Below are 10,688 nucleotides of genomic sequence, written 5' to 3'. Positions count from 1 at the left end.
GACCCTGGCCACCACAGGGCAAGGCCCTAATCTCTTTCTGGTCGTGCTTCCTCTTCTGGAAAATGGAGCCAATCTCTCTCACACACACACACGCATGGAGGCTTCCAGAAGCAGTCACTGAGATCACTGGTGTGACGTGTTTGGCGGGAGGCTGGTGTTGGCCGGCCGGCCGGCCGTCAGGGGGCCCCAAGCTGACATCTGGCAGCACCTGGAGAGCGGAGCGGCGCCTGGGCAAACAAAGGCTCGGCACTGCCTGGAGGCTCCTCCAGCTCCGCCCGCGGGCCAGCTGCATCCACCTGTCCCCAGCCACCTGGCTCGGAAATACTGATCGCACCACTCCTGCTTGCCTGGAGACAAATATTTACCCAGGGCTGGGCACCTAAGGGCGCAGGAGTGAAGGCTTGGGGACGGAGGAGGACCCACAGGGCCGCAGGACGAGGAGGAGCCCAGGCTGGCCACGTAGCTCTGAGCGCCAGCCCCCTGCCTGCAGAAGGGGGATGCCACTCCACTCCCAGCGGGCCGGGCGAGCCGGACCCCCCTCAGCACCTCACCATCCCCCTACGTCTGTGAAATGGGGCAACGATCCACCCACCCCGAGGGACCGGGTGTGGACAGGGCCGGCTGGCACATGGACGATGTCAGCGCTGCACCCAGCACCAGGCGGGCGCTCTGCCAACACCAGCCACCACCACCCTCGCGGTTACTGACCGACGGCCAGTGCAGCGCCCCCTGCTCCTCCGGGACGCCTGCCTCCTCTACCTTTTGTGAGGCTCACCTCAGCCTCCCAGTCCTGCCCTCTTCAAAGGAACGCGCATGCCAACTCTTAACTCCCACTCCTCAGCGAGGCACCCCTGCCCAGCCCACACACTGGCCGAGGAGGGAAGAGCTGGGCAGCGGCTCCTCTCAGCTGCCCAGCACAGAGGCCACAGTCCCTCCTTCTGCCATGGGCCCAAGCACAGGCCCAGGCACCCTGCGTGCTCAGCCACCTGCGGAGGTGCTGGGCCCAGGGCCCGAGTCTGACTCAGTACTGGATACTGGACTCCGTTCTCCCTTTAATCCCACCTGCCTCAAGGGCCAGTGTCTCAGCATAATTCAATGGATCCTTCGCTTAATACCTGCTTTGTGCTCCACCCCCGGAGGGTGATGATGGGGAAACAGCATTCAAAACACCTCTGATTCCTGCCTCCAGGGGCAAGACAGATCCATTCCCAGACAGTGATGACCCCGAGGGGGCCAGGACTAAGGCAGGAGGGCCCAGGAGTGCACCTAACCTGATCGGGGGATCAGGGAGGGCTTCCTGGAGGAGGGGCTACCTAACAACACTGGTCACATGAGCACAGGGGCTGTGAGTCTCATTCATCATCTCATCCTGGAATTTAACATAACTGCACCTGGTCCTTGCCAGGTGCTCCATCTACTGAAGGAAAGAAAGTGGGGGGGGGGGGGGGGGGGGGTGGTGAGGAGACCCGGGGGTCTGAGCAGTTCACCAGGTAAGGGAGGGAAGAGCCACGTGAGAGGGCTGGGTATGGTCATGTAGCACTGCACAGCTCCACCTGCAACCAGCACTTCCAGCCTGAGGTCTGTACCCTGGAGAACGTCTTGCTCACACCCCCGGTGACACATACACAAAGCTCACGGCTGCGCCGGGTGTCTAAGACCGAGAGCCAGAAACAGCTCAAATGTCCATCGAGGACAATCTAAGGCAGAGCCACGCAAAGCCACTCTGGAGCATCTCCATGGATGGAACTGAGAGACCTAACGCTGAGGGGAAAGGAGAGACCCAGGCTCCACTCACGACACATCGTCATTTTTATGACACTCAGAAACAAGCAAAGCCAAACTCTGTATTTTTTCATCACACACGCACAGGTGATAAAACTTAAAAAAAAAAAAAAAAAAAGAGGCATGACAATCACAACCAGCAGGGTAGCAGTCATGGGTCTCTGGGCTCCATCCACCCTCCCACCCAGACAGAGGTGAGTTAATGGTAATGTTCTCAGCCCTAAATTGGGAGGTAGGCTCATGGGTCTTTATTATACTACACTTTAACTTACGTGTATGGTACATACATAGTTTAAATGCCATGAAGAGAACTTAATAACAATAATTTTAAAAGCAGAGGGAAGGAGGGAATTCCCTGGTGGTCCAGGGGTTAGAACTCCATGCTTCCGCTGCAGGGGGCACAAGTTCAATCCCTGGGCTGGTCTGGTCGGGGAACTATGATCCCATAAGCTATTCGGTGCAGCCAAAAAAAAAAGTAGAGGGAGGGAGAAGTGTGTTGCAGCAAAGGGAATAGCATGCACAAAGGCTCAGAGGACAGAGAACTGAGGAGCCTCTGGGGAACTGAGAGTCACTGTCAGGGGCAAGTGAGGCAAATAGGCAAGGGACCCAACACAGGGCTGGGGGCACTGCAGTACCTGAAAAAGGTCTGCAAATCACTCAGTGGTTCCCTGCTTCCCACCACTCCCATCTACTGAAATCCTGGGTAGGCAACGGGCCCAGCTCAGGGCAGGGGACCTCTGAGAAAGCTGAGGGCCATCAGGGGACAACCAGGCCGGCTATTTCAAGCTGCCTGCCTCAGGCGTCCGGTCGGGGCACCAGATGGCCAGCTGGACTCAGAGGCACTGGGGACTTTAGTTTGGAATTTTAAAATCCAATAACTGTGAGCTGTTTACTGGTGCAGCGAAGGCTCCAGGGATGGACACTGAGTGCCTGGAACTTCTCGTTGCCCGACCTGACTTTTCTTCCCCTGTGAAAGGTGAGCACCGCCATGTAGCCTCACGAGGTGTGTCTGGGTGCTAAAGGACATATTCATTCATTCTTTACCAAACAACCTGGGCTGGGCATACAACAGAGCACAATATAGATCTGGATCCCTGCCCTCGGGGAGTGATTGCTAGGAAGGCAGACAAATAATCACACAAATAAAAGTGACAAATTATAAGCAGGAAAGCACTCAGAGGAAAACAGGTGATGATCACTTAGATCGGAGGGAGTAATCAGGAAAGGCCAGTAGAGGGAGGAACATTCAGGCTGAGACCTAAAAGACGAGTTACGAGGCAGAAATTCATTCATTCCCTCAAATGTTTTTCAAGTGTCTCTTCGGGGCCAGGTGCAGTTCAAGCTGAGGCAGTGAACGCAGCCCTGGACCATCCCCTCCCAAGTCCCTTCCAATGGAGAAGGCAGACTCAAGACAGGGAGCGGATGTCAGCAGAAAAATGGTAACCCCACTGAAGTTGGGGAGAGCTTCCCAGGCAGAGGGAAGAGCCAGCACAGAGGCCCAGCATGTAGACGCTGCAGGAGCGGGGGTGGGGGGGTAGATTTCTTGATTCCTGGGGGTGAGGCAGACTGGATGTGCCCAGGGACGGGGCTTTGGCCACGTTCCGCACAGGGCCGTGACCTCAGCAAGTGACGGATAGTGCCAGGTCACCAACGAGGGGCCCCACCAGCTTTGCAGGGTGGCTCGGCCTAGTGCTCAGCGAACAGAGGCTGCAGGTGTGTTTCCAGGAGAACCTCTTGGGAACCTGCTGTCCCCTCTGCCTGGGCCTGGCTGCCACTAATACAACCCGCCTCCCCGCCCCCCAAACCCCATGGTGCCACCAGGGCCCGGGCCGCCACCCCGCCCTCTCTGCTGCAGAAAGCCAGCGAAAGAGCAAAGGCGACAGGGATTCTTTGAAAGGAGGCTCCCCCACCTTTCCAGCAAGGCCAATGACAAATGAGGAAAAGTAGATCTGCACACGGTGTAATGCCCAAGAGTGGATATCTGAAATAGAGACACAGGGCTTACAAAACGTCCCAAAACAAAAATGGGCCCAGCGCAAGAAGAAGCAACTAATGTGATAACAAGAAACAAGTTAACTAGTAGTTCAAAAAGGTTCATTAAAACAAAACACCATCCGGGCACCAAGACACCCAAATGCAAAAGTATTATTCATTCATTCTTTAAAAAAAAAAAAAAAATCAAGAGATACAACCAAGTGCTGTCCCTCAAGGCTTCCAGACCTTTGTGGGCACAGACTGTATATAAGACTTCAAAGGTTCCTACCCTCTGACTTGGTAAACCACCTTCTAAGAATTTCTTCTGAGAAAGCTCCCTGCGACAACAGAAAGATTTATGGACAAGGCTGAACATCGCTGCATTATTCATGCAGCTGAAAACTGGAAAGGGCCTAAATGCTCAGCAACGCGGAATGGCTGGAGCAAATTACAATGGCCTGACGGTGGATTTTAATCACGCTTTGTTGAAAAAAAAAAAAAGGAAAAATGAAGTGAAAATGTAGGACATTCAACTGTATACCCAGGCTCCGCCCAGTTTTATTTTTACGTGTTTGTGGCACTGTAACTTAACCATTGAAGAGATGGGAAGGAAGTGCTCTGGCATTTCACGCTGACGACATTCCAGGTGGTGTGCGTCGCTTCTGATAAAGAGTCTTGCGTCCAAAATATATATAGAACTCTTACAGCCCAACCAGAAGACAAATGATCCCATTTTAAAACGGGCCAAAGATCTGAACAGACATGTCTCCCAAGAAGACATACAAGTGCCGAGAAGCCTGTGAAAAGATGCTCAACACCATCAGCCATCAGGGAAACGCAGATCAGACCAAAACCACAGTGCGACGCCCAGCACCCGCTGGGGTGGCTGGGATCTAAGGGGCACACAGGGAACAGAGGATGTGGAGGGAGGGAGCGGAAGCCTCGCCGATGGAGGCGAGCGCTAAGTGGGGCAGCCGCCAGGGAAAACGGTCTGGCAGTTGCTCAGAGGGTTAGAGTCACGCCTAGAAAAACGGAAGCCTGGGTCCGCACAAAAACCTGAGCGTGAGCATCCACAGCAGCACTACTCATCACGGCCAAAACGTGGAAATAACTCAAATGCACGTCAACGGATGAAGAGAGAAAACATCCACACGATGGAATGTTATCCGGTGACAGCGAGGAACGAAGCACGGGCAGTCACGACGTGGGTGAACTCTGTAAACACTGCTGAGTGAGAGCAGACAGACACAAAAGGCCCCAGGTGGCACGATTCCAGTTACAGGAAACATCCAGAAGCTAACAAGACAGAAAGCAGATCAGCGGTGGCCTGAGGGGGTGGGTGAGGGGTGCTGGGATTCCCCGCTAAGGGGTTCAGGGTTTCTTCGGGGGGAGAGGTCGTCGGGTACTGAAATGTTCTAAAAATGGACTATGAAGACAAACGCACCATCCTGGGAAAAACTGAACTGTATGCTTTACATGGGTGAAATGTACGTGAATTACATCTCAACAGAGCTTTTAAAAAAAAATTCCAGATGGTAAGCTTAAGAAGTGATTTTCATTTTCTTTCGACTTTCCAAATCTTTTTCTCTTTTTTTTCACAGTGAACATATCTTATTTGTAAAGTCAGAAAAGAATCAAAGTAAGGGGTCTCTCCTTTAGTAACAACCATCCTGAGCTTCCCGGGTGACCGCACACCCTTCACCCCCAACTCCCCTCACCGACCCCCACTAAGGGGCAGGACTTGGGCAGGACTTGCTCAGCTGCCCTGTGGGCTGCAGATGGCATCTCCACTGCCCCAGAGCCTTTCTTTTCATAATAACATCAGGCGGGGAACCCAGGGGCACAAGGCAGGTCTCTCAGCCGTCCTCCTTGAGGACGTGTCCCTTGGCCCCTCAAAGCAACAGAGGTGGCCCGAGATGCAGCAGCAGGAGCTGCAGCAGGAGCCGTCCTGGGCGCCAGGCCCCCCATCGGGCCTGCTGCCTCACTTGTAAAACCAGGAGATAAGCCTCCAGCCCTGATAATCTGGACGTGGGAAACAGGGGCGGAACCTGTGCCAGCCGGGATCCTCACGGCTGGGTGGTCAGTGAGCACAGGCATTTGGACCCAACAGCTGGCGGCCGCCCAGGGAGTCAGATGGCCCTGCCCTCCCCCACCCCCCAAACTCACTGGCCTGGGGTGTCTGCTCAGGACCAGCCAGGGTCAGGCTGCTGTCAGACATGTGGGCTCTGAGCAGGGCTCCACGGGAGCTCTATCTCCGGGCTCTGCCCACACCCGCCCCCCCCAACTCCATGCTAATGGAATGACAGTCGCCAAGCACCGGCTCTGTGCTGCTGGACACGGCAGTGACCAGGACAGCCCAGCCCTGCCCTCCTGGGGCTCACACTGCAGCGGGGAGACAGCGATACGGCAGGGGAGCCTGGAGAGGCTCCACGCTGCAGACCCCGAGGGCTGAGCCCAGGCCCGGGGGACAGAGGACCCCCAACCCCCATCCCAGGGAACACAGCCCTTTCTAGTCACTGCGATCAAAGTTGGGAGAGCTGTGTCGGGAAGCCAGTATCCCCAGGACAGAAGGGGATTACACGACAAGGAGTGAGGGTGGAGGCCTGAGCTGGGGAGCAGGGGGCTGGACCCCACTGACCTCCTCCACCTCTTCTCATGACACGCCTTGTCGCTGGCGGGCAGGGAATCAGGCCACCTGCCTCAAAGGCAGAGAGGCAGACCAGTTACCACAACCTGAGCTTTCTTGCCCCGCCCACCGGCCCACGATGAGGAGGTCCTGGCAGTCCGTTCCCTAAATGGTGGGGGTGACCTATGGACAGACAGGGAAACACACGGGGTGGGAAAGGACCTCGACACCCCCTCGCTGCACAGAAAGGCAGTGCTTGGCTGAGGACCCACAGCAAGTCCACAGCCAAGATGGGCCTGCCCCCGACGCACACGGCCGGCCTGCACTCCCGCAGGCTGGTAGTTCAGGGCTCTGCAGACCTGGCAGGAGGACACCAGTGGCAGACTCGGGGCCCCCTCCTGTCCTCTATTCCTCCCCTGTCCTGGGCTGCGTGAGGGCGGGCCCATCTGGTCCCTGAGGCCTAGCATCACCTGCCCTTCCTTCCCTCGGTGCCACATGCTGGGAGCACCAGGGGATAAGGGAGCACCCAACCAAAGCCACCTCCGCCCTCATGATGCTCACAGTCAAGGGCGCAAGAGTACCTTCCGGCCCACAGATAACCAGATCGCTGACCTTCTGGGGGGAACCAAGTGAGAGGGCCAGGAAAGAAGGGTTTGCTGGTACCTGAGGATAAGCTAGAGCCGTGAGAGCAAGGCAGGCGTTCCAGGACAGGATGTGGGGAGCGCCTGGCAGGCTGGAACTGAGAAGAGGCCATCGCACTTGAACGCAGAGAGGACACAGGCAAGGGAGGGCCCAGTCATGGTCAGTGAAGGCGGCGGGGGCCGACCTCGAGAGCTGTTTTAGGGATCCTGCATGGGGTGTGAAAGGCAGTAGGAGAAAGGGGCCATAAGCCTGATGTGAAGAAACAGGGTTTGCTTCTTCGGGAATGGAGAGAGGACGTGAGAACAGGCAGGGCAGTCAGGACTCCGTCACCTGGTGCACAGTGGGGAGAGGCGGTGGCAGGGGATGAACGAACGGATGGATGGATGGCAGCGTGGGCAAATGATCCAAATGACCCCATGAACATCTTCCTTGGTCCCTGCTCCCTTTCGGGCCCCCAACTATTCTGAGGCCCAGTCCTGGGTTAGGGGCCCGAGGCTCCCAACCCGGGGCGCTCGTCAGCAGGCCCACTGTGCTCGGAGTCCCTGTGGGCCTGGGGGTGTTCACTGGTTGGTCTCCTTCGTGCAGCCAGAGGGAACAGATGCGGTTTCTCGCGGTGTTCCTGGGTCCAGTGGGGGGAGATGGACCCAAACAAATAACAACAGCGTGAGGCGGCGTCACGGGAACCCGGGAGAGCAGAGCAGCGCTCTGTCTGGGGACGACATGTGCGACAGTGTGGGGACGTAGGGCAGAGGGAACCAGGGTCTGTGGATTAGACCAGGGGTGCTGGGGGTGCCGGGGGATGGACGGGGATGGACACCGGCTTGGGAAGGGCTCCCCGCCAGGCTCAGGGGTGCGGCCTCTTTCCTGTGGTGAGGAAGGAGGCCTGCCTGGGAGGCTTCTAGGGAACAGAGCAGAGGGTGAGTCCTGCTCCCTCTGGTTTGAACACGGCTTCTCCCTTTACTGTCTGTGTGGCCTTTGCACCCGTGAGCCTCAGCTTTCCCTTATGGCTGCTGTGAGGATTAAATGAGTAAAAGCACCAGAGAGCTTAGATCACCCCACCATGGCTGTCACCATCATGGCCATCCTGAAGCCTGACCCTCCACAGGCTCACTTCCTTCCCTGGCGGGGGGCCGGGGGCTTCCATCTCCCGGCAGCTCCGCCCTGCCTCCCCCCACCCGCCTCGGGGCTCTGAGGAACCCAGGGGGTTCAGCTGTGAAGGTGCTGGCTTCGCACAAAGGGAAGGGCCGCTCCAGCGGCTCCCCCACCACACGGCTGACGGCAGCTGGCAGGAGGCTATGGCTGTGGGGAGACGGAGGGGTGGGCGTGGGGCGTGAAAGTGGCTCACGAGTCCAACCCCAGCGGGTTCCCACCCACCCGATCGGGGAGGACGTCCCAGCTGGGATCCGACAAGGCCTCCGCAGCATTAGACCACAGGGCTCCCACCCCAGGCTTCTGCTGGAAAGGGAGAGGGCGTCAGGCAAGTCACATGAGCCGAATGGCTGTCAGCAGACACTTTCAAACCACCACCCCCACCTTGAGGCAAAGGCTCTAGAGCTGCTGCAGAGAGTAAGGAAGGGAGTGAGAATAACTTCATATAGAGTGCCCACTGGGTACCTGCACCCACCACGACCCATCACGGGGAGGGCAGCTCTGGGGACACGCAGGGAAGCCAGACCAAGCCGGGCTCTGCCCTCGTGGAACTGCCTTCCCAGCGGGGGGAAAACAGAAGCAAAGCATGACAGTGTCGGTCATTCCTGGGGGCACCCGGCCTTGGAATCCCCTTCCACCTGTCCCACCCTAACTGAAGCACCAGACCCCCACCTCCTGTTGAGCTCCACTGAGAGGAAGTGGCCCTAACAGAAGCACAGCCCGGCTCAGGGCGGGAGTGATGCGGGCGGCCCGGGAGCGGTGACGTCAAGGACCCCGCATTCTCACCACGTCTGCGGGGGCTATGGGGTGCTCCTGGCTCGGAAGGCTGGACCTGGCTCCCCACCCAGAGCCAGGAGGCTTCGAAACAGACTCCTCTTCTGCCAAAACGGCTCCACAGACGAGCAAACTGTGACCCAGCGAGGCTTCAGGACGTGCCTGCGTTCACGCAGCGGAATTCACAATCGGCCCCGGGTCTCGGGCTGGTCAGCCTGCTCTCAGAAAGGAGGAGCCAGGGCAGGCTTACCAGGACACGGCCAGGTTCAGCTCTAACAAGCCCTTACTGAGTGCCTGCAACAGCTAGTTACAGGTCCAGTCGCCTCCCAAGTTTCTCAATCCCCACACAAAAGGGGGTACTGAGGCAGAGAAGACAGGCGACCTCTGGACAGAGGGCAGAGGTGGACTGGCACCAGAGTGCCTCGAAGCCCGAGGCCTGGGCTGCCTCGTGTTACCACAGCTTCACAGAAAGAGAGAGGGGCCCACTGGGGGCTCTGTGGTCTCCTACTAGAAACTGCTGGGCCAACAGTCTAGAGTTCAGAATTTCCTGATCTTAGAAAACCACCACAGGATGCCTCCTCTATTATGTTAGGCCCCAGGTTTTAGAGCTCTCTGGGTCTGGGAAGTGTGGGACCTGGGGGACTTTACAGGTGAAGCCAGCTGCTGAGGTGGCACAGGGGAGGCAGTGTTAGCACCCAAGTGCACGATCCCCGCCCCGCCCACGGGCAGGAGGCACGAACCAGGGCGGGGGCAGGGTGGAGCTCAGAGACCCGTGGGGACAGCACCGCAGAGCAAACCTTCTGGGGAGGGGGGGCTGATAAATCTGATGATTAAATCAATCGAACAAATGCAAGCTCCTAGCCGCTGCAGGGCTTCATGAAGCCGAGAGCCTACAGGCTCGCGGCCCCGACCTTGGTCTGGGTCTGTAGGCCACACTCCCAGAAGGTTCTGTGGGAAACAGTGGGCAGGCCCCTACTGAAAACCTTCCGCTGGTTCCCTGACACCCTCAGGCTAACAGGGCCCACAAGGCCCACCTGGGTGGGTGGCCCCTGCCTTGCTTCTCCAGTCTGGCCTCTGACCCTCCTGCCTCCACCTCGACTCCAGGAAGACTGGCTTTTTTCCTCCTCCTCTGATGTGCCTCACTGGCTCCACCTCCAACCCTCTGCACTTCTTTCAAGTGTTCCTCACCTGGCTCACTCCAGTGATTTCTTTAGGCCTGAGACGGCCCCTTCCTCCAAGAAGCCACCTGTGCCTTGCCCGTCAGCTCTTCCCAGTCAGGGTCCTGGGCACCCTGATTTGATTAGAACTGTTTACAGTGTGAGTCCCTCACTCAACTGTGACCTCCACAGAGGCAGGGCCTGCCTTCTTCCCCGACCCCTAACACTGGCAATTACTAAATGAGACGCTGCGCATGCCTTCAGCGGGGGTGACCGAGCATGCACCCCGTCCTGACGCTGGGGAGCACAGGAGGAATTCAGGCCAAGGCGGAGGACAGAGGAGCAGCGAAGAGCTCCCAGGACGCTTGAGCTGTCCAAGAACCACAGAGATCCCCTCCTGAGGGCCACCCAGCCGATTCCTTCACTCAGGCTGTTTCTCATCCCTGAGCTACCTGGTGAGGCTGGAATGGTCATCTCCATCTTACAAAGGGTTATGGGTTCAAGACGAAGAAATCATGCAGCAGGCAGAAGCGAATGCAGCAACTTACTAAAGCTCACGCAGCCAGGACTCAGGGGCGAAGAGC

The 10,688-nt window shown here is 57.6% G+C and overlaps 1 protein-coding gene across 2 annotated transcripts in view; it reads right to left on the bottom strand.

The window, feature by feature from the left end:
- PPP1R37 (protein phosphatase 1 regulatory subunit 37) overlaps positions 1-10,688 on the bottom strand; it is a 39,349-nt gene that overhangs the window by 22,020 nt on the left and 6,641 nt on the right. The window contains exon 1 of one of the 2 annotated variants that reach the window (XM_061139583.1): positions 7,046-7,172. The exons of the other annotated variant lie outside the window; for it this stretch is intronic. Within the exon in view, the coding sequence (XP_060995566.1) occupies positions 7,046-7,136 (91 nt within the window). The 5' untranslated portion in view covers positions 7,137-7,172. Of the gene's footprint in view, positions 1-7,045; positions 7,173-10,688 lie in introns of those variants that run through there. 2 annotated transcript variants of the gene reach the window in all.

The sequence above is a fragment of the Dama dama genome, chromosome 4, assembly GCF_033118175.1.
Source record: "Dama dama isolate Ldn47 chromosome 4, ASM3311817v1, whole genome shotgun sequence".
In the NCBI taxonomy this organism is placed as follows: Eukaryota; Metazoa; Chordata; class Mammalia; order Artiodactyla; family Cervidae; genus Dama; species Dama dama.
The sequence above is the reverse complement of the archived record's forward strand: the minus strand, read 5'-3'. Positions and strand labels throughout refer to the sequence as shown.